General features: G+C 34.9%; 3 protein-coding genes and 1 long non-coding RNA gene across 4 annotated transcripts; 2 read left to right on the top strand and 2 right to left on the bottom strand.

Annotated features, from left to right (window-relative positions):
* The first annotated feature begins 4,201 nt into the window (after positions 1 to 4,201).
* mRpL15 (mitochondrial ribosomal protein L15) lies at positions 4,202 to 6,590 on the top strand. The gene is made up of 3 exons (XM_053751447.2): positions 4,202 to 4,461; positions 5,247 to 5,401; positions 5,902 to 6,590. The coding sequence occupies exons 1-3, from the start codon at positions 4,360 to 4,362 to the stop codon at positions 6,527 to 6,529; spliced, it is 885 nt and encodes a 294-aa protein (XP_053607422.1). The 5' UTR covers positions 4,202 to 4,359; the 3' UTR covers positions 6,530 to 6,590.
* An 847-nt stretch (positions 6,591 to 7,437) lies between these two features.
* Positions 7,438 to 12,742, bottom strand: Ahcy (Adenosylhomocysteinase). The gene is made up of 4 exons (XM_053751320.1): positions 12,332 to 12,742; positions 11,456 to 11,646; positions 8,619 to 8,771; positions 7,438 to 8,503 (listed from the first exon to the last, which is right to left on the bottom strand). The coding sequence occupies exons 1-4, from the start codon at positions 12,351 to 12,353 to the stop codon at positions 7,577 to 7,579; spliced, it is 1,293 nt and encodes a 430-aa protein (XP_053607295.1). The 5' UTR covers positions 12,354 to 12,742; the 3' UTR covers positions 7,438 to 7,576.
* Positions 12,453 to 16,714, top strand: LOC135309695 (uncharacterized). Its single transcript, XR_010369863.1, has 2 exons — positions 12,453 to 12,567; positions 12,818 to 16,714. It is a non-coding gene; the product is annotated as an uncharacterized LOC135309695 (long non-coding RNA).
* Positions 14,319 to 23,866, bottom strand: Fs(2)Ket (Female sterile (2) Ketel). The gene is made up of 11 exons (XM_053751194.2): positions 23,690 to 23,866; positions 22,924 to 23,165; positions 22,547 to 22,727; positions 21,717 to 21,976; positions 21,330 to 21,516; positions 19,951 to 21,092; positions 19,695 to 19,865; positions 19,486 to 19,608; positions 18,855 to 18,989; positions 17,375 to 17,529; positions 14,319 to 16,927 (listed from the first exon to the last, which is right to left on the bottom strand). Coding segments are annotated over exons 1-11 (2,655 nt in total). The 5' UTR covers positions 23,748 to 23,866; the 3' UTR covers positions 14,319 to 16,926.
* Positions 23,867 to 24,826: the final 960 nt, after the last annotated feature.

Raw genomic sequence — 24,826 nt, 5'->3', positions numbered from 1 at the left:
TGGGTGAAGATGTACTGTAGAGAATGGTGTTTATAGCACAAGGGGTAAGTTTTCCTAACACAACTTAAAAATTAGAATGCGAAGCGTGTGTAATGGGAAAGTATACAAAGCTTCCATTCAAGAAATCTGGTGCTAGTCGAGCTAAAGAAGTCCTAGAGCTGATTCATATTGATGTATGTGGTCTCATGAGTGAGAATTCGTACAGTGGATACAAATATTTTCTCACATTCATAGATGACTTCACAAGGAAGACATTTGTTTACTTTTTAGAGTCAAAAGCGGAGGTTTTTGATAAATTTACACAGTTCGTACGCCTTGTAGAACGACAGACAGGAAAGTCAATGAAGGTTTTGTGAATAAAAGAATGAATGAATTTTGTTCAGCAAAAAGCATTCGACATCAGTTGACTGTTGAGTACACACCTGAAGAAAATGGAGTCGCAGAGAGAGCCAACAGAACAATTACTGAGAAGGCAGGATCCATGATGATGGAAGCGGGTCTAGGATCGGGAAATTATGGACAGAAGCAGTTAATACATCTGTTTATCTTAAGAACCGCTCGCCTACTATAGTACTAAAAAATAAAACGTCGGAAGAAGCCTGGACAGGAAGAAAGATAAATCTAAGCTTTATTAGAGTTTTTGGATGCATGGCATATCTTCACCAGCCAAATCAAAAACGGAAGAAATGGGATTCAAAATCAAAAGCATTAGTTCACGTTGGTTATTGTGAGAATACCAATGACTATCGCTTATTTCACCCCATTTCAAAAGAAGTTTCTAAAGGCCGAGATGTTATATTCTTCGAGGATCAAAAGTATAAGAATCAATTATCCTCATCTTTAGAGCAGGATATTCCAGATAGAGAAGCTATTATAGTGCTGGATGGACCTCCATTAAATGTACAAAACGAAACAGTTCACCAAGAGGAACAAGGTCAGAGAGATGCTGAACCTAGAGAGGTTGTTCCTGAGAATTTTGACGACGATAGAGATCAGATTGATCATGTACCTAGAGAGGCTACATCTGATAATGAAGGTAAAGAAGAATTGGGTGACATCTGATGAACAGGAAGGTGATATATGGGATAGTGAGAAAATATCGGATAGGAGGTATCCGTTACGAAGTAGAAAGCGTAGAGAATTTCCTGATTGATGTAACATATAAAGCTACGTATATGGTAAATGAACCAGTAAATGTACAGGATGCATTATCCAGACCTGACAGTAAAAAATAGAAAGTAGCAATTGAGGAGGAGTTAGAAGCGTTAAAAAAGAACAATACCTGGACGCTTGTAGAACCACCCGAGTTGTATAACATCGTTGACTCAAAATGGTCATTAAGAGTCAAAGAAGAGACGGGGGAAAGACTCGATATAAGGCACGACTGGTAGCGAGAGGGTTCATTCAGTCAGCGAAATGGTATCGATTATTTTGAAACATTTTCTCCTGTAATAAGGCATAGTTCTTTGAGAGCATTGATAGCTCTAGCAGCAAAGATAGGTTTGAACATAGATCATATGGACGTGAAAACGGCTTTTCTGAATGGAGATTTAAAAGAGACCGTTTACTTGAAACAGCCAGAGGACTTTGTTGCAAAGGGCAATGAAAACCTTGTTTGTCAATTGCATAAATCTCTTTATGGGCTCAAGCAAACACCAAGAGCGTGGAATGCAAAACTTCACTCAGAATTGATGAAGTTAAAATTTAAGAGATCTGAGAACGAACCATGCGTGTCTACACGAGGTTTCAGAATGGGAATGTTATCATTTTAGCCATTTATGTTGACGACATTCTTATTTCCTGGAATAACAAAAAGGAGATGCAAAAAGTTAAGAGGGATCTTAGTGCACGCTTTGACATGAAAGATTTAGGAAAGGCAGAGCACCGAAAGAAAACTAGATCAGGAGAAGTATATAAATATATAATAATAGAGATAATAGAGAAACTGTTAAAGAACTTTAATATGGAGAATTGGAAACCAATGAAAGCACCAGCAGTACCAGGTCAAAGAATAAGAATAATAACATTCCTTATAGAGAGCTTATAGGTTCGTTAATGTACTTAGCTGTCTGTACACGACCTGATATAGCTCATGTAGTAAACTACTTGAGTCAGTTCAATGAATGCTACGAGGAGCAACATTGGATTGCTGTTAAAAGAGTACTTAGGTACCTCAAGGGAACAAATAATGTAGCCTTGAGATACACAAAAGATAAACTTCAATATGTTTTGAAAGCTTATGCTGATGCTGATTTTGCTGGGGACAGTGACAGAAAATCCTATATAGGATCAGTATTTCTTATTCAAGGAGGAGCTGTTTCTTGGCAGAGCAACAAACAGCGCACAGTGGCACTCAGTACTGCAGAGGCAGAATATGTATAACTGGCTGAAGCAACAAAAGAAGTTGTTTTTATTAGGCGATTCCTGACAGAGATGATTGGTCAAGAATTTCAGACAGCTACAACTGTGTTATCAGATAGTCAGTCAGCTATTGCTATCGCTAACAATCCAGTACACCATCAACGTACAAAACTTGTGGATGTACGTTATCATTTTGTGCGAGATGCAGTTGAGGCAGATATTATTAATTTAATTTACAGTACTGTGAAACTGATAAAATGGTCGCAAATGCCTTAACAAAATCTCTACCTAGTCCTCTAGGTAGAGCTAGAGAATTTGAGTGGTGTATGAGAGAAATGGGTTTGTGTGTTTGAGACGTGAGTGAGAATGAAAGCTATCCTGAATGAGGGGATGTGTGAGAGCATAAGTTGTTAATATCGTGTTTATTGTTTATGTTTACGTGATTAAGGAGGAGTATTAGAGTAAAGAGTTTTAATCTCTAGAACATGACAACTAAAAAGAGAAAAATGTTGTCATGAAAGTTGGTTGTTTTTTCTGAGATGGTACAATTATTGTAATGATTTAATGTATATTTAATATTATATTAATTATTTTAATATTATAATAGAAATAAACAAGTGATGGTTTATCTCCATACCCTGTGCATATTTTATGATAGTTTATCTATTTAAACACTCCTCAACAGTTGATATATTTTGTCCCTCATCATGTGCACGGCTCAAGGCTCAATCTGCTACTTTGTATTAGCTCGGAATCTAAACCAACCAGAAATGTTGGCACCTTAGTGTTCTGTTTGGATACACAACTCAACAGTTGAACATGTTCGGATACACGCAACTCTACACTTAGTATTTGGGGAGCTTTTAGGTTCAAGGTTTAGGATTCAATGATTTTCTGAAATGTATTGTCGGTGAAACTATTTTGGTGAATACTATCTTTAGACACGATTTATTTTTAATATAACATTTATTTTCAATATAACATTTATTTTCTTTTTATTACAAAGAAAATACGAATTTTAATATCACAATATGCTGTATATGATTAGTAAATTCTATAAAACTTATTTTGTATGCGCGCAGTAATTAATATAGCAACATGTAATTAATTCACAATAAAATCGAATTGGACATATTACGCAAAGCTAAGCGCAGATGGCACTACTGGTACAACTAAGGTACACAAACATTGCCAATGGAGGCAAAAAGCGCCAATTTTCAAAATTTTTGTAGATTTAAGTACGACTAAAATACCTCCTTCGCAAACGTGACGTGGTGCGACTATAAAAGAAAAAAAGAAGGATTTAGTGGATTATTGAATAGGCTTCAGAACAGTGTAAAAATTCAAGAGGAATTTGCTAAGTGATCAAGTCCATTGTAAAACACAACACCTTTATTATAATTATTGAACACTATTGAGATCACATTGCACTATTTGCGGGATTGGGATATGTATATTATTTTCGACCATCACTTCTTCAACACTGGCTCGAAAACTTTACAGCGTGGGGCGTGTCCCATAGCTTTCGAAGTTTTTTTTTTGGAAAACTATTTTACCCAATATTTCAGCACCCGAATATGCTACAGTATTGTATATTTTCACAAACGAATGCTTACATAATGAAATATTATAAAATATTATTATATTAATAAAGTATTATAAAATAAACGTTTTCATCAACATAGCAAAAGGCGGCATGCTTTTGTTTACCTACCATAGAGTGTTGCATCTGGCGGGATAAATGCGCAATAATACTCCCTATTTTCTACCATGGATTTACACCTACTAATTTCATGTGTTCTACTAATACCCGAGTAATAATCACTGTCATCATTCATTTCTTGAAATTTATCAAAGCTTGTGATGGTCGGTCTATCTATTTCTACTGGCTACCTATGTCAAAGTGTGTAAATGTGAATAGGTACATAACCTATCGTATTGATTTATTTTTAGGAGAAATTTTAATAGGTACCAAGATTAACATACACAACGTAAGCAATGGGATCTAGACAATTAATAGAAAAATCTTTGACCATATTACGGTCACTTCCAAGGATATCTTTAAATAATATACGGGATAATCCAGGTTCAAAGAGGACCGTAAGTGGCAAAAATATTTATTTTAATTGTACTTCGATATTATTCGCTATCTGATGCCCATAGTCTGCGAGTTCGTTCACGAACCATTTCCATATATAATTGCTGTAGAGCTGGTATATTGTTAGTACATCGGTACATAAACAATCTCGTTGGTGATTTATAAAGAAACTTTATTTTACTATGTCATGTCTGTCAATCTAAAGAAAAACGAATAATTGTTCTTATTATATATTACATATGGTTTACCTATCTATGCATACAAAATCTGTAACAAATATGAGTTCCGTATCATATATTTTTCAGATCTGTGATCTTAGCAACTTCAAGTGTTACAGTTTTCAAAATGAATTATACCCAAATGTTGCCCAGACAAAATATAACAACTAGTATACAATTTATTGTATAGTAATTTATAAAACAATCAAAATCCATCTAGTAGTTCCAGAGATATGTGTGTGCAAACAGATATACAAACATTTATTTTTTAAATTTTTAAGTCATACTATCCATTATACTACTGTGAAAACCACATCAAATTCAGTAGTTTTTGTGTGGTGCGCAAACTTACAGACAAAAATTCTAAAAAGTATTGTTTTGGCTTTGTTAGTCACACAATATAAATGTAAAGACAGCTCACTTACACATTTTATTATACATATGTACATACAACCGTGCAACCAAATGAGATAGAAGAAATCTAAAGCCTTTGGGGCTTAATTTTGCCAATCTCATAAAAAGTGGCAGATTGGGTTGGGCACATGGTGAGGGACTATTTTATTTTGCAGCAAAAACGTGGCCGTGGTCAACATGGAGGTGACAAACATGGAGCTGGCAACAAAGGATCTGGACAGAGGCAAAATTTCATGAGGCTTGGTTATGAAACTGGAAATAACCCATTTTATTTACGCTTTCCTCATGAGCCCTATTACAAGGGACATCAGTAAGTTTTCAAATGATAAGAGTGACTCATTTTTGCATTAAAAGTTAAAAACTTATTTCCTGTCGGAATTCTTTGCAAATTTATTTTTATCTTGAATTGAAAGTAACCAGAAGCAATGTTGACTGTTACTGTTTTAATTTTTTTTAAAAAGGTAGTACTAGCATAGCAATTTTGATCATGAACAAATATAATAAAAAACCTAATAATAAATAATTATAAAGTGAATTTGTAAAGTTATAAACACTAAATTAATAAAGTTACTATTGAACTTTCATCTGTGCCTCTGGTTTTTTAAAAATACTAATATAAATTAAGTTTGTGGGGATGTTTGTTTGTTACTCTTTTACTCAAAATCTACTGGACAGATTGTTATGAAATTTGGTACACAGGTAGAATATAACCTGGAATAACATTTTCTAACATATCACGGGGTACTTTTTATCCCGAAATCCCCACGGGAAGCCCTGGGACGCAGCTAGTAATAAATAATCTCATTTCAGCCTCAGAAGACAATATCCTCCACTGTCATTATGGCAAGTACAAAGTTTAATAGATAGAGACAGGTTGGATATTACCAAACCGATTGATATAGCAAGTATTGTCAAATCAGGGCTCTATAAATTTTATCCTGACCAGAAACAATTTGGGGTACACTTAACAGATGAAGGGGCAGATATATTTGCAGCTAAGATTAACATAGAAGTTCAGTGGGCCAGCGAACAGGTGATTGCTGCTATAGAACGAAATGGAGGCACAATTACTACAGCATACTATGATCCTCACAGTTTATTCTTACTTAAAAATCCAAAGAAGTTTTTTGAAACAGGTCAGGCTATTCCTAGAAGAATGATACCACCACCGGACGTTATTGAATTTTATACCAGTGCAGAAACTCGAGGATACTTAGCTGATCCTGAGCAGGTTTCCCAAGAAAGACTAAAATTATCTCAAAAATATGGGTACCAGTTGCCAGAACTCGAAAAGGACACTGACTACAAGCTATTGTCTGAACGAAAGGATCCTAGACAAATTTTCTTTGGTCTTGAACCAGGATGGGTTGTCAACTTGAAAGATGAGAGTATTTTGAAACCAAAAGATGAAGAATTACTACAATATTATGCAATATAAATATTTGTTTAATGTATTCATACATATATAGCTAATAATAATATCTGAGAAATTATATAAATTTGTTTGACTTTTTGTTCATCAGTCATAATCGCAAGTTACTACACAACATATTCCTTTCGGCGCGATTGGTCCAAAGTTCCAAAAAATGACCAATTCGTAGTTGGTCCAAAATCGATGTTTCCGAAATTTTATTATTTATATATACATACCAATCACGTCTTTATCCTTTGCGGGGTAAACAGACATGCATAGGTACACTGTTTTTTATCCGCTCTCAACCCAGCAAGGTATATAAGATTTTAACAATAATAATCCTATCTTTCTATACTTAACATATATTTAAAGAAAGGTGTAATTTTATTTAATTTTGGAAAGTTTATATTGGTAGGCTTGTAGTTTTTAGCTTTGGTAAATATCATTTAATTTAGAATATGACGTGAAAAAGTGCCTGTGAAGGCCTAATTTCTGAATGAATGAAATGATTTGATTTGGACCAATTGCGAATTAGATCAATCGCGCGTAAAGGAACCTATTTCTGTATCATACGAAGCTAATATTGTTTAGTACCATTATGCCTAATTCACAAATTGGCACCAGACAAACGTAAGTTGTACAAAGTACTTGCAAAATCCATGCTAATTCTCAAAAGTGAAAAGAAACACTACATTGAATTTTATTTTCTGACTTATATTATTATTTTTTAAAGTTAATAGTAGATTTATTCAAGTCCAAATACATTAAATTATATTTTTAAAAACTTATATTATTGTATAAGTATAAAAAATGTTTCTACATTCTGTTATGTATTTCGTACAATAACTAAATATAAACAACCACGTATTTCTTAAAATGTGAATATAGGCGTGCATCATATATATTGAAAATATAAAATAAAAAATACGCAATATACGTAAATTATTTTATTAAGTAGTAAATGCCTGTACACATGTACATTTCGTTTTTAACGGACATCATTATAGAAAAGACACTTGTTATCTCCATAAGATTTATTAATTTTTATATCTTTAAAATAATAGTAAGTATTTAGTATCTGTAATGATCTGGCTTATAAGGTCCCTCAAGAGGTACGCCAATATATTTTGCCTGTTTAGTAGTAAGTTTGGTCAACTTAACACCAAGATGATCTAGATGAAGGGCTGCTACTTCTTCATCTAATTTCTTTGGGAGTGTGTGAACACCCACAGGATACTGATTGTGCCGGGTCCAGAGCTCGATTTGTGCCAATACTTGATTAGTAAAGGAGTTTGACATGACAAAAGAAGAGTGGCCAGTAGCACATCCCAAGTTCACAAGTCTTCCAGCAGCAAGCACAATGATACGGTTCCCATTTTCAAGTTCATAACGATCTACTTGTGGTTTAATGTTCACTTTTTTCGCATTTTTCTCTAACCATGCTACATCGATTTCACAGTCAAAGTGGCCAATGTTGCAAACTATTGCATCATCCTTCATTTTTACAAAATGTTCTGCACAAATAATGTCAATATTACCAGTTGTTGTAACGAAAATTTGCCCAATTTCTGCAGCTTCATCCATTGTGGTTACTTGAAAACCTTCCATTGCAGCTTGAAGTGCATTGATGGGATCTATTTCTGTCACTATCACTCTGCCTCCAAATCCTTTGAAAGCTTGGGCACATCCTTTGCCTACATCACCATAGCCAGCAACAACACACACTTTGCCAGCTATCATCATGTCTGTTGCCCTTTTAATTCCATCTAGTAATGATTCCCTGCATCCATATAAATTGTCAAATTTGCTTTTTGTGACAGAGTCGTTAACATTGATAGCTGGTACTTTCAGTAGTCCTTCTCTAAACATTTTATACAAGTTGTGGACACCAGTTGTAGTTTCTTCAGAAAGTCCCCGAATTCCTTCTAAATATTGTGGATATTTCTTATGCACCAAATTTGTCAAATCTCCACCATCATCCAAAATCATATTCAAGGGCTGTAAAAGAAAAGATTGGTAAGTAGCTAGAAGAATGAATTTGCTTTGCTATGGGCACAATATTAATATGTTCTAAGTTACACTTGAGTTAAACATTAAAGCTGTGGGATATTACTTTTCCATCTGAGAAGACCAGAGTTTGCTCAATACACCAGACATACTCTTCTTCAGTTTCCCCCTTCCAGGCATATATGGGAATTCCAACGGCAACCAGAGCTGCTGCTGCTTCATCTTGGGTACTGAAGATATTGCTGCTTGACCATTGGACCTGGAAAGTGATAAATGCGTTTGTGAATATCTTTAAATAATGTTATTGCCTTTTTTTACTTAGTATGAGCAATATATTGATAACGTCACGATAACGCTGGACTCAAGTCATGTAGGGTCATGCTTCGCCTATAAGTAACGTAAACATTATACCTACATTACACCTACACACCTACCTACCTGTCGCCGATTTATTGCTATTACAGTATACCCAGACGAAGCTGCAGATAGAAACTAGTTAGGTAGGTACGCTAGCGTAATCTATACTTCGTATGTAACTTGTTTTCAATTGAAGTTCGTATTTACTGACCTTTGTATCAGAATGTGATTTAATACGCCAGTATCTTATGTAAATCTTCTGTGTTTATACAATTACGCGAAAGCGTGCGATATTATAATATATACTATAATAAACCTACGTTTTAAATGTATTGTGAAATATACATTACATCACTACGATGATAAACTCAAGTTCAAAGATGAAGTATAGATTATGAATAAGATATATTTACGACTAACTTTTGCCCACGGCTTCACTCGAGTTTATTTCATAGTAAAATCTCGGTCATTCTTTTATCGCAAATTATTTAAGACTGGTAAACACATATGATTCAAATTCGTAAATTCGTATTTTTTTATCTTCTAGTTCAATTTCCTGTTCTACGTGTCTCGTCCCGCAACTTGTCCAATCCTGCTCCCTTCCACACGTTTTTCGCATTGAGTCTCGCTCCGTTTCCCACTACTTGCCTCGCCCATTTTCCGCTACGTGTCTCCGTCTCATTTCCCGTTACGTCTTCCACTCCCGCTTTCTGCAACGCGTGCCGTCCTATTTTCCAAGACGTATTAATTACGTCCCGTTTTTTTATTAACCACAAACGTAAATAATATTTTATGGGTCTCTCTTTAAAAATAATAAATTTTCATATAAATTGTCACCCCTACATCATTCCCCTAGAGATGCTATTTAAAAAAAAATATATAATCCATTATTTCAAAAGTGATGAAGAGTATGTTTACTAATTTTGACCTTTTTATTTTGAAAATTGTATTAAGTCCCATACAATCTTTCACCTCCGTTTTGAAGGGGTTGAGGACTAATTTTCAGAAATGTCTGAAACACGTATTCATTAATATGATGGAAACAACTAAAATCCAAATTCAAGTCAAACTTCAACGGTGTACATTTTTCATATAAAAGTTATTCACCCGTTTCACTCCGTTCAAGGTAGAATTTCCAAAAATCCTCTCTTAGTGCTCACCTACACTCCCCAGGAAACCTGCATACCAAATTTCAGCTTCCTACGCCTAGTAGTTTCGGCTATACGTTGTCTGTCAGCCAGTCAGTCTAGTCACTCAGACGGAAGTTTTATATGTATAGGTAGGTATATATTGATTGATAAGTACCACAAAACTAAGTAGGATAGGAGAAACCTACAGAGAAGAAATGGGCAAAATATCATCGAATAACAAATGAATTATTTATGGCGAAATTTATTTCCACAAATAAATCATTTAGATAAAAGTTTATTCGCACAATGCTCATCTCTGCTACCTACATCAATGTTAGATCACATGATGCTCATAATCATAACGACTATATACATACCTATTGTAATTGCAACATTATTAAAAGGATCGTTAAAGAAACGGAAAATAGAGCGAAAATCGTAGCGGGAAATTGAACTAGAAGCGGGAAAAGATAAGAATTTAAATAAAAATTCAAATTTTACCAGTCCTGCAGAATACGCGGTAACAATCAGTTCTTAAGCTTTTAGGCGTAAGTAAGGAATGATTATAATATGAAAAGAATAAATTTCATTTTATACATTATGTAAATATCTTCTAGTCAATTGTTCAGACATCCAGCAGTCCTTATCTTTTATCATTTCAATATTTTATCTCAAAGTTACACTACTGGCACAATAAAAGATACTGACAAGAGCAGCTCCGGCTTCGCTTGCATCTTATCGCGTTCAAACAGATAGACAACAGGCACGACTTCTTTGACTTCTTTTAATAAAATGTATAAAATCCCCAGATCATGTGCAAGATATATATAAATTTGTTTGATAGGTTATAGGAATGGAACTCGACTGTATCACACATATTTTAAGCATAATATTATTAAAGTTCATAATATTACTTGCTACCATCGAAAAAATAATACTATTATTGCTACACACATTACCTATATATTTACACATATTTTTGGCAAACCATTTCAAGACGGAATGGAGATTCATCTGGCGGTTATTATAGGTACTAGAATATACTTTCTTCTTAACTAAACAAACTAAAAGATACAGGGTCGAAGTAGATAGGTTATTTATTTTTTGCTTTTGGTTGACAGTTCAATCACCAATCTGAGACCATTTCACCCACTATTCTGACTCTCTTATTGAGGTGTGGGTAATCTAGTAACCCAAGTTGGTGGTGGTCCACAGAATCTACATATACATACATTAATAACTGCTTAATTTATAAAGTAGGTAGGGACTTATTAAATCCTAACTAATATTATAAATGAGAAAGTTTGTTTGTTCCCTCTTCACCTCTATGTACTCAACCAATCTACTTGAAATTTTGCATACATGTAGTTTGAAATATGGAGGAGGGTTTACCTGTCATTCTGAAAAATTAACTAGTAAAATAATAAAGTCACACAGAACATTAATATATACTCACTTCAGCTCCAAGTTCTATAAGGGTCTCAATTAGCACAGCAGTTTGAACAGTCATATGGAGACTGCCAGCAATACGAGCTCCCTTTAGGATTTTGCTTGGAGCATACTTGCGACGGCAAGCCATGAGACCAGGCATTTCTTTTTCTGCCAGCATGATTTCTTTGCGACCAAGCTCGGCCAACTTCTCATCAGCTGGAAAGGCAAAAGAATCTAATCAATTACATTTATTTTGTACAGGTGTATAAAAATGCATATATATATGCATGCATAATATGTATTATAACTAGGTGTATAAAAATGCATATATATATGCATGCATAATATATAATCATAAGTTTATAAAAAGAAATTATATTAGAAAAATAATTGCTAAAATTATAAACAATGAATCTAAACATGATTGATAACTATCATTATCATAGGTTTATAAGCAATATTACATGGATAGCATTGCTAAGTAATTGTTATCACGATTAATAGCTGATAGGAAATTAAGTACTTATTTATCCAGATTTTATTTCCATGTACATGTTGATATTTTTTTATTTCTTCAACATAATGTATGTTAACAAGAATAAATACCCGTAAATATATATGTATGCAGGTACCTATATTTAATACACGCGTAGTAGAAAACTAAATTTATTTTCATATGAGTGCATTATAATGTAATACCTATGTAGGTACCTACTACCAAATTCTATTTTTATACTCGTCGCATCGTCGCGAAGAATTATCTCGCGCGTGTACCCAACAGCAGTGCCTAACCTACATTTCTAAGAAAACGTGTGCGAAGAAATATTTATAGAAAATGATTATTAGAATCCAAATAAAATAATTTATATTTCATCATATGATTATGTGAACAGGTACTTACCGATTTTGTACGGTGGTTTCATGTTAAATGTAAATATCCCGATTTTATCTACAGAAAATAAAACTCTTATTTAAAATGTAGGTACTTAGTTGAATAATTTATATTTTAAAGCGCCTTGCTAAGTTGCAGGTCGCCGGGTAAACTTATGTTACAAATTGATGATTGAGTTGAAGCTGAGAAAACGAGGCAAGCAAGCAAGGAGGAAGGCCAATATGGTCAGATCACAGATGAGCAAGGCAAGTGACAATGTGTGAGGGGTGACACTTCGCGCGGCCGCACACGTTCGGTTTCCGAATCAGGAAGACCCGGAATCCAAATTTGGAAACCTGAATGTTCTTCTTTCAAACTCAGATTTTATAATGTGAAATTAAACTACAATGGAATAGAATAGAGGCATAGTACGCAAAGCTCAGCGCAGATGGCGCTACTGGTACAACTAAGGTACACAAACATTGCAAAAAGCGCCAATTTTCAATATTGTTGCAGATTTACGACCAAAAATACCTTCTACGCAATCATGATACGAGTTTAAAAGAAAAAGGAAGGATTTAATGGATGATTGAATAGGATTTCAGAACACAAGTGTTAAATATAAGACAAATTTGCTAAATGATTCAAGTCCATTGCAAAACAATACCATCGTATAAATGACGGCTCGTGGTGCAGTGGACTGTACTGTAATTTATTGTAGTTTTTTCGGAGCCGGTTAAATAAATATGCCGAGATTACTTGGGAGAACTTTTTATTGGCACTGGAGACAAAAAGGAAGAGAGCATTCTTTTTAATGTGAGCGTAAATGTTGCTATAGTAAAAAAATAAAAATATAATTTAGTGTTGGGATTTCCAACAACCATTATTATAATTATTGAACACTATTGATATCACATTTAACTATTTGTGGGATTGGGACATGTATATTATTTTCGACCAACAATTCTTCAACATAATCAATTAACCACTTCCACCCAAAAATTATTCAAATCAAAAATATTAACACAAAAACCCGTCTATAGGGTTAACTTCATATATGACAACACATATTTGATTTTTATCTTCACGTTTAACAGCTCTTTGTCGCCTTTGAGTACACTTTTAAGACTTCAGTTTTAGACCATGAGAAAGCTGAAGGGCGGTTAAGTCCTGAAAATAATAACACTATTCTAGGTTATGTTCTGCATTATTTGGTCAACTGTGGTGATAAACTGATATAAACTTAATTTTGACTGTAGATTTTACCTGCATGAAGTCTATATTTTAATAAGTCTTCAGGTGTGAAGTGTTCCGAGCTTTTTTTGACCGTTTACTGGCTCGAAAATGTTAGTGTGTGGCGTTTTCCATATATTTCAAAGTTTTTTATCTTTTGGAAAACGATTTTTCCCAATATTTCGCCACCCGAATATGCAACATTGTTGTATATTTTCACAAACGAATGCTTACATAATGAAAGAACGAAAGTACTCTAAAAATAAACGTTTTAATCGACTTAGCAAAAGGCGGCAAAACTTTTGTTTACCTAACACAGTGCTGCACTCTGGCGGGATAAATGCGCAGTAATACTCTCTCTAGCTTAGGGCATTCGACAGACATTGGATGGAGAAGGACAAAGAAAGGGACACGTGGAAAGAGGGGGGCTTTTGCCCAGCAGTGGGACATGTTATAGTTACTGAAAAAAACAAAAAAAAAGAACGCTCCAATGAAAACTAAGCGACCTTTCCTCGTACCCTGTCACAATTTGGCGAATGTGTTTTCTTAAAAAAATCATGGACAAAATAATGTATATGGAAGCGTTGTCTTTAAGGCTTGGTCTGTGCTGTGCTTGGTCACCACGAGCGACGTAATAGCGACGAGTTTGCATTGAATTTTGGTAGGTTGAAGTGCTGTTGACTGTACATAGGTACCTACACACGACTTCACGAAAATAAGCAAAAAAAAAAAAGGTTGGGGTAATTTAATTGGGTATGAATAATTTTATAAATGAAACAATATCAACGTCTAAATGTGTTATTATTAAAAGAACAGTTTACAGAAAGTAGTTGTTGTAAAATGAAAGGAAAAAAGGGCGTAATAAAATAATTTTAATTGATTTACGATTCGCGCAGGAAAAGTGGGTGGTATTCATCGACTCGATGCCTATGATTCTAATTCAGAACCTTTCATGGCATGGCACTAGTCCTCACACAGTCTCCTATCACACTTAATAGAAGTAATATATATAAATATAATATGCATACATATAACACTCCGGAATCTATCTAATATCCTACACTGTTGACAAACATATTGGAATATACTGTTATGTAACGTAAAAAAGTTAACGATACACTTCTCATAAATATTCTTGCATAATTCGCGCAAACATCATACCTGTCAGTGATGCTCACAGACTAGACACAGAAAGTTTATTTCGAATTCCTGAAGTTATTTCTGAAAACCACTTATGTGACAAAATTAAATAATACCACATATTATTCAGAGCAACAATAAAAAAATGCAAAGTATCATAAAAAAATAAGCAGAAGATTTAAAGCATATTCGCGAAATGTATCTCTCAAATAAATCAATATCCAGTGATACGTATCAATCCATTTTTACGGTTTTGCAATAATTATATTATTAGATCTATCATCAAATTCATATTACCATTACGGGTGAGAGTCACCCGGCAATGATAAACTTTTATTATCTTTATCATTTTCGCCATCTTTTATTTATGCTACTAAATTGGTTTTCAAGTGATTATTTATGCATAATTAAATCCAGTTTAATTTCTTAAATCTATGTAATTCTGGCGTCAATAAACAAAACACAATTACGCCGTGTCGCAGTTTATTGCAAAAACTCGTTTGCAATAAAGATCCTCAATATTTTGTATGTGTAAAATCGCAGCGACTCACATTTACCTAAAAGAAGTCCCATAAACATTATTTGCATCTTAGGAAAAACGTCTGTGAAATATAGGAGTAAGATGCATTAGCACCGCATTCAGGTTGGAATGAGGGAAAATATGGATAATTCGTAGGCATTTATGTAGTCACTCACGATCACGACATTAAAGTTTTATAACGAATTAGAAGTTGCACGCAGTTCCGCTCGCGGTAGCCTAACCTGTGTTTGACCTCGGGTCATTAACTATATCTATTATTAAGATTTCCTTAAAAACGGCCCAGCGTTTTAGATGTAAAAGCGTGACAGACAGACTTTAGCATTTATAATATTAGTATAGATATGGATAAGGGGGCAACTGTAAATGTTATAAATTGGAATTAAAGATTACAGTATAAGTAATAGTTATGTTGGACCTTGTTGGCTCTTTTGAGCATCACAACTTCAGCATTAACACACTAATGAATAGTTTTGTAGACCACAATGCTTGTCTATCGTATTTCACTGATGGTTGTAATTCATGAAATCTTAATTGTAGCATAATTATGTCGATGCCGCATCTTAAAAACGTGATTTTATAATAAGTTCCGTAAAGTTTACGGAGTTATAATGTTTGAATTTACGGCAGATATAGCTATATGTATTTCGCTTCCTTTTTCAATATTTTCCCGTAGCCATTACGAGTTCCTTTAAAACATTGTAACATAAAAGACCTTTAATTACATATGTACAATAAATGTAACACCGAGAACAAAGGCATACTTGTTTATTCATCACAAAAACTGGCATTCGTTAAAGTAATATAGAGTTCGATATTTATATTTCGTAGTATATAAAAAGGGAATAGTCTTATCATTTTGAGACTAGGTGCGCACACGTAGTTTATGTTACAAGTGTTATACCGCCAGTAGTCAAGAAATTTCTTTCGGTGTTATTTCTTAATTCAGAAGTATAATCTTTCTGGACGGCAGAGTAAGACACAATTATTACATAGAGGAATGCATTGTGATGAACAAATAGCATTAGTCACCAATATGGCGTCCTTCAGTCTCGAATTAACGTTACGGAATCTTACAATACACCAACTCTCTTTAAGACACATGCCTAAGTTACAAAACATCTGTGTTCATACATTCATCATATCATTCATACCTGGCCAATCACAACCCCTTTCAAATTACTTACAAAACATAATAATAATTTATAAAATTCAAAATCCCTTGCACATGTGCATGCCTAAAATAACATACGTCATCTTCCATAAGATCCTCTTTCAAACTATCACTTATCTCACATAAGTAAAGATACCACAGCCACTGTCTGTATTTATAATACCAAATAAGAAAAAATGCTTCGACTTTTCAAGACAATACAGAAAGAATATGGTCAGGCATACTAAATAATTTCAAGAATGTTGCGATAGGTGCACGCATTTCGCCATATTACACAACGCAATACAAAATAATACACAATTCTTCTTTCTTAAAAAAAAAAAACAAATTACGAATATTAACTAATTGAGAATGCATTAAATTTTAGCTTTAATTGTAGCATATTAAAATAAAAAGTAATAAAATAATGATATGGCTATAAAACAATATGCACCCAGCAACTTATGATTAACATGATATGACCTGCCAATGTTATTGAGTTTACCAGCAATAAGTTGTCTGAAACTGAGTTACATCAGTGCTGTGTTGCGGCGTTTTAAATCTGAAACAACAAGGTTCAAAATAAAAATCCGACAGACACACAGAGCATAAGAAAATAAGGAAGGTATAGTTTGATCAAAACTATATTGAGAAATAAAGACATAATAATAAATCTAAGGAAGACTTCCCGAAACTAAAGAAGTTGTAAGTATGTAGTAGTTATAGCATTGCTAGTACAGATTTTATGATATAAATATACTAAACTTTATTAATAACAAGTGAATATTCCCATAATTTATATCTTTTATAACCTGGGAATTTTTATGCCAAATGGTGCAGCATTTAGCACTGTTTTTACTATACACCTTTGTTATCTGTGGAACCGCACAATGTTGTCCAAAATAGGTCATCCATCCATAATTACATTAATTTAGAATACGAAATGGAAAAGTGCATGCAATGCATAGTGCTAAATTTTGAATTAATGTTTATAGTTAGTGATACAGACCAGCTAGTGAGCGGCTGCTGCTTGAGCTTGCGGATCTCCTTGGTGGCCCAGTTGGCGAGAGTCTTAGTGCGGGGCGTGCGTGAGCGCCGCGCCGCCTGCAGCAGGTCCAGCAGCGGCCGCGTCTCCAGCAGCGGCAGCACGCGGTGGCCGAAAACCTTGCAGTCAACAAATACGTTTGCTTATTTGCTTTATAGCAATTATAACACCTTACGCCAGCATCGCCATCATCATCAATGTATGCCGAATCCGTCAAAGTTCGGTGTGGAGCCGGAATTACAGTTATCCAAATCGGCGCTACATCTTTTATTATCTTAGGGCGAGATTATACATATTTTACTGGAGATGTCATGATATAATGACGTCCGGATAATAAACGATTAGTTTATTATTTATAATTATATATTTAGTTTATTATATATAATTTAGATTATAATTTATTATTTTCTACACATCTAAAGGTAATTTGTGTGAATTTCCTCCCCATATATTATATTTAACATAAAATAGTTCATTTATTTGAGTCCAGATCCGTGCTTCACTTGGGTGAAGTATGGGTATTTACAGGTCCTTACGATGATAAATAGAATAAGCGTAAGTAATAATTAAGTAGTGATTTGGCGGACTTGTTGCAAAAGCAATTTTTTTCAGTTCACCATATTTTACAAAATAAAAGTTTTGGTTTGGTTTTTGAATGGTTTTATATATAGCAATACCTTAACAGCAATCCTTGTTGATTTGTATCATTGTGGCCTTACTTTATACGAATCGTAAGCATAAGCTCTATTCTCACACAACAGGGGCGTGTCAAGGCTGTTTGTGCAGTCTCTTTATAGTTAGGTATGTAATTATGTAATGAAATATTTGACATTAACACGCGACAAAACATACTTTAGCTTAAAGTATATTTTAACTTTTTTTAAATATGAAAAGCCGTATAGGCTAGTTGACAAATTTTTGTTTTGATTACTATTCAAAGGCCCTTATATCATTAGAAACACCAGTGAAAAAATTACTGTGATAATGACAATACTTTCCAAGATATGACAAAAATAAAATCACACATTTTTTGACTCGTCCAAACGCTCCATACTAAATGAAATGTAGGAGTGACGTCACAACGTGCTTCTTGACTAATGTAATGAATTCAATAAAAGTTGTTACAATTTTTTTGTTTTTTATGGTTACATTTTTTTTAAATTTCATACTTTTAAAAAAGCACTTTCCCTCCAACTTTAAATCTTCTATTTAGATCCAGCTGCATGGTTAGTCTATGAATTATCACAATGATCCTAAATATATCTATTTTATCTAGTTTATATATATTGTTTACAATTCTCTGACCTCGTCAACTACCCTATTATCAGCAAAATCAGCGTGAGACGGCCCTCAGTATGGGACTGTCGGGGAAATGGGTGAAATGGTCCCAGAATGGGAGGAGCGTCCCCAACCAGGAAACAATAAATAGCAGTATGAGACTGACCGTGCAGAGGTCGCCGGTGAGGCCGGCGATGACGGACATGTGTCCGTCGGTGCGCTCGGGCTCGCTGCCCACGAGCGTCATGAAGCTGACGATGGCGGGCACGTGCGGCTCCACCAGCGCCACGTCCGTGCGGATCTGGAAACGGACATTCTTCATTTCTACCTAGGGCCTACCTAGGGCCTATTTTCATTAAATTTGGTATTGAGGTAGCCTAGGGTACTTTTATTCCGAAAGTTCGCGGTTTCCGTGGGATTTGATCAAAGCTATTATAGTCAAAGGCGCTTTATAAAGTAGATAGAAGACGGGTGCAATTAGTTCTATCTATTGATGAACAACGTACAAAAAACCATCAAGTAGTTTTTGAATTAATCGTTTCGTTACAATGGCGCATTGTGATTTTTTTTATTCACATATGATCATCCCAACAAATCGTGAATTTTACGAAAATTAAATACATTGAAAATACTAATGTATATGATTGAATTTTTGATGAAATATTTATAATGAAATAATTCCACTAAATATAGTACACATGTATATTATGATTTAATATGTTTTCATACTAAATCATAATAATTATATACACCCTGATAAAATAAATTTGTAGGACATATGTTAATTTGATACTCACTTCTCCACCAGATCCTTTCAATCCTTGAATAATACCAGTATATGCTTCAAGTACACTCTCACGGAGTTCTCCTAAATATTCCACCATGTCGTAATCATTGCGATCTACTTGCGCATTGCTGGCCTGAAAACGTATTTTTATTTGACATACATACAATCACGATCACTGTAGTAAAGTACTTTCGATTAGCTTATAGAAAGGGTATTTACCTGCAGCAACATTGTCATTACTACATCAAAATATTTAGCAAAATCTGGGCCTATGCCGAGTGCAATATCTCCAAATACAGATAATATTTGCGGTTTCACAGAACGATGTATGGATGGATCTCCGAGATTTTCCAACAGAAGGCATATAATCTCATCACAGTAAGGTAACACCTGCAAAGACATATGTATTGAATACTTTGTGAAATTAGAAATTTTATCCAAATGTATTCAGATTTACGAAATTCCATCTCCTCACCTTACTTTTCAGAGCTCGACAAATATCACCTGTGAGACCGACGGCCGCTATGCACACTTGGTGCTCTTGGTGGTTCTTCAGACCGACGTAGAGATATCTCTTAAAAGCGTCCATGTACTTGAGAAAGCCCTCCCCGAGCACCTCAACGAGCGTGGAGACGGCCATGAGCGCGTCCTCCTGCACGCCGCCCGCCTTGCCCGCGTTGCCCGCGAACATGGTCAGCAGCGCCGACATGATGGCGTCCGAGATCTGCGGCGCGTCCTCCGCCGTCACCTTGCGCAGCACCGACTGCAGCGTGGCGCACAGCAGGCTCTGCAGGTCGTTGAACTGCGAGCGGTCCGCCTGGCTCGAAATGTGGTTCTCCATTTGCAGCACTTGTTGAAGCCTCTCCAAAATCACCATGGTAGTTTTCTGAACGGTGACGTAGCAGTCCGTCGGGGAGTTTTTGACCATTTCCATGAGCGCCTCGTATGCTGCCGATCTTAAATTGTGTTGGGCTGCATCTTGGCGATCTGTCGTTTCGAGCAATCTCTGGACGATAAAGTCGAAATAGTTGGACATGCAATAAGTTTTGGGCTGGTTCGAATCATCACAATCTGCGGCTTCGTATGCCGCCTCCGCGAGGCCAGTGAATGCCCAGCAGACGTTCGCTGCGACTCTCGGCTCTGCTTTCAAGCCGTTGACCAGACTTTCTAAAAGAGGATTCAAATAGGTCTCATTGATGGCTGCTTCAGGAACTATTTCACAAATTCTGCCAAATGTCCAGGCAGCGGTGTCTCTTACTGCTACACTAGAGTCGTACATGGCTTCAATTAATGTTGGCATAGCATTTTCTACCAAAGGTTTTAGAATACTGGCTTCCAGACCGCCTAATATTGAACCGAAGGCCATAAGTGCAGCTTCCCTGTACCTCCAGTTTTCATTTTTAATATTTGACTGGATAAATGGCAGCACATGGGGTACAATCTCATCTTCACAACAGTTGGAAAGGAGCATCAAACAGACTGAGGCAGCTTTAGATGGGTTCCATTCTAATTCATCATCAGAATCATCTTGTTTGGTCAACTTTTGCATAAGAACTGGAGCGAGGTACTGCAGAGCTCCTCTGGCATAGAAGCGAGAGGTTCTTACTGGTGGACGTCCTGATAAACAAAACAATCAATTATACACCTTGTTCAGTAAAAGAAAAAAATAATATAAAAATAAAGACTATAAACCTGTTTAAAATATTTAACATAATTTTATTTTGAAAAATCTGCAGTTCTGAAGATCCATGCCAGGATAAACTTGTTACAAAACTAGAGTTGCCTTCCCAAAAAAGGTTTCTAAGCTTAAGCTACATCTTATTCCTTAAACATAAAAACCAAAATAATATATACCTGCTTCAGCAGCTTCCACCTCTTCTATTGCAAGGTCAATTTCTTCATCACTGACATTAGACCAAAACTCTATACCTTGCAGCGAGATCTCATCAATTTCAGACTTCATAGCCTCTAGTGTGATAGGGAATAATGCTTGTGCCATATATGGTTCCATATATTGATAATAAAGGGAAAGTATTTTGACCTGACAATAAAAATACAATCAGAAGGTGGAGTTTACACATTAATTTCATCAATGAGAGATTAAACCATGTGTCTATTAAAACAGGTAATTAATGTGACCTCTATTTATAATTAACTTTAATTCTTTGTAACAGCAGAGTCCTATTTAAACATTGCAATTCGAATATCTCAAGAAGATATTAATTGAAGTATAAAACTTACTAAACATTGTAGAGCAGCAACACTAATCCTCATGTCACTGGACTGTGTGGCTTCACAAACAACCTCCATGATGAAGTTCCGTTCATTCTCCTTATCAAAGTTTGCCTTTGTGAACTCTAAAGAATTAAGGAGGGCTTGTGTTGCAGCTAAACGGACATTGGTACTGGGTTCTGTGGATCTCATGCCGTGAATTATAGCAGTAAGGATAGGATTACTTTGCTCTGTAAGAACTTCTGCATCAATCTCCTGGCAAATATATCCTGTAACATTTAAATACAATACTAGTTCAGTAACTGAACATTTGTAACAACATAACAAAACATTGGCAAAGAATGGCTTATGGCATTAGGCCCACCTTTTTTTTTTTTAACGTGTGGAAAGACCCTCGTCCCGTCCATCCGGCCACGGGAAGCCGGACAGGTGTGTGGGACTTGAACCCACTAAAACCACACGATGACAACACCAACTGCATTTGTGCCGGGACCATGTGCTACTCTCGCTCCACAGTCCCGACATTAAGCCCACCTTTTGTTAGATTTTGAAATTGTGCAATACAGCCTTAATAAAAGTAGATAAAAAAAGGAACCCACATATAAAATACTAAGATTTCAACTGACAGTTAACCAGAGAAAAAGGAAAAAGGAATTCAAATGACCTATTTAAAATATGTTTCAGTGAAATCATAAAGTGGTAAATGCAATTGTAAAACATATTACATAGGGCATATGTTATAATCAAACTGTTTTATCATTATTACTAATAATATACCTGGAGCTGCTCAAAGCTTTCCATTTAAACATGCAAGTCTTATATTTCTAAATATTACTTACCAATAGCTTCCAGAGTAGCTTCCTTCTTAAGTTCTGTTGACTGAGCATTAACAACATTTTCTACAAGAATAGGGATAAGGTCATTCCACTGGCCCACTGACAGTTCCGCTACTGCTACATATGCCACACATTGAGCTGCAGAACTTGGTCTACTGTTTTCTGTGCCTATTGCTGTGAGTATCTGGAAATAATTTGTGATAAATTCAGTAAAACAACACAATTAATGATCTAACAGTTGCTATTTTGATCAATTTTGTAATTTTAGGCATATGAAAGAGAATTTGTGAATAACTACTAGAAGCATATGTATAATTTTTATGTAAAAAAAACTTTGACAGATAAGGACTTGATTTGTAGAACAAGTGTAATTTACTCACATTTTTCTTAATATATAATCTAATATCTTCAGGAAGAGCCAGCCACCTTTGTTGATAATGCTGTTTCATAGTTGGGTCTTTAGAAGTGAGGTGGTTTTTCAGCTGTAGTCCAGCAGCCATCCTTGCCACTTGACTGTTGCCACCTTGCACCAGTACATCAGACAGCATTTTGATGAAGGTGGTGAAGTTGGTGGCCGCAGCCTGGTCCAAATACTTCTCTGCCGCTTCCAACTCATTTCGATCTACAGATTGAGACAATTATTATGTATGAACTTTATATGAACAGTAGTACAATACTAAAATAAATAAAATTGTGAATTTTAGAACTATCTCTATAATTAATGTCAACCTTTATCCAACAGAACATAACCTTAAAACGTAGATGTAATTTTTAACAAACATACATTACGAATAATTTTGTTTAAACAGAAAATAAATAGTATTCAAAAATATGTAATCACTATTTCTATGAATATAAAAGGTACAGAAGTACATATATTCGCAAGATAACGCTAGAAACTTCCTTACATGACAATTTGGCATGTCAACTAGTAGCCTTGGGAAAGTGTTTTATAGATGTTATTATACAGTATAAATTATCATCTTTAATTCATCGTTTTTGATATTCTTTTCCAGCTAGAGTGATAGAATTTACCTACATTTATTGTTACAAAGTAAGTCTTAACATTAGTGTCATTGTGCGATAAGTCGGTTGACAACCAGATGAAACGCCATGCTCATAGAATGAAAGAATAAACTATCTTACCTGGTGATATAGTCTTTTCTAATATTTGTATAAGTGTTATCGTAGTTTCCGTGTGCATTTTGTTTCACTTTATGTATATAATTATGAGAACTTTAACAATTCGTAACCGAAAAATCAAAAGGAGCCGGCACACGAAGAACATTCACAAAATGTGAAAGTGTTGCCAGCAATTAATTTCAAATAAAAATAATAACTGTCACTTTTTTATAGTTTGCTTCTTGACTCGCAATCGGTAGCTTCGCTTGCTATTTGTTGCAAGTCGCAATATTCCCCGCTTTTCATATTGAAAGTAATATGATGGATTTAATAAGTACTGGAGTAGCTACTTATAGCTCATCTTATGCAAAGTTCAGCGCAGATGGCACGACTGGTACAACTAAGGTATACAAACATTCCCACTGGAGGCAAAAAGCGCCAATTTTCAATATTGTTGCAGATTTACGACTAACAATACCTTCTACGCAATCATGGTACGAGTATAAAGGAAAAAGGAAGGATTTAGTGGATTATCCTGAAAATAATAACACTATTTTAGGTTATGTTCTGCATTATTTGGTCAACTGTATTCATAAACTGATATAAACTTGATTTTGACTGAATCTTACCTGTATGAAGTCCATATTTAAATAAGTCTTCACGTATGAAGTGTTCTGCGCTTATTTTCGACCGTTTACTAGCTCGAACATTTTACAGTGTGAGGCGTATCCCATAGTTTTCGATGTTTTTTTATCTTATGGAAAACGATTTTCCCCAATATTTCGGCACCCGAATATGCTACACTATTGTGTATTTTCACAAATGAATGCTTATATAATAAAAGGATTAATAAATTATTCTAAAATAAACGTTTTGTAACGTAATCGACATAGCAAAAGGCAGCAAAGCTTTTGTGTACCTAACATACAATATTGTGCTCTGGCGGGATAAATGTGCAGTAATACTCCCTATTCCACACTCCCTGTAAGCTACAGATATAAGAACAATACATAACAACATATTATAATAAGTTTATCAAATATTTGGAATTGACAGAAAAAGACAAAACACACTGTAACAAGATTTTTATGAATTTATTGGGTGAATCTCTGAGCGTTTCGACCGCTGTTTTTTGTTTGTTTTGTCATTATGATCCGTCAA

This window comes from Plodia interpunctella, chromosome 1 (assembly GCF_027563975.2).
Source record: "Plodia interpunctella isolate USDA-ARS_2022_Savannah chromosome 1, ilPloInte3.2, whole genome shotgun sequence".
In the NCBI taxonomy this organism is placed as follows: Eukaryota; Metazoa; Arthropoda; class Insecta; order Lepidoptera; family Pyralidae; genus Plodia; species Plodia interpunctella.
The sequence above is the reverse complement of the archived record's forward strand: the minus strand, read 5'-3'. Positions and strand labels throughout refer to the sequence as shown.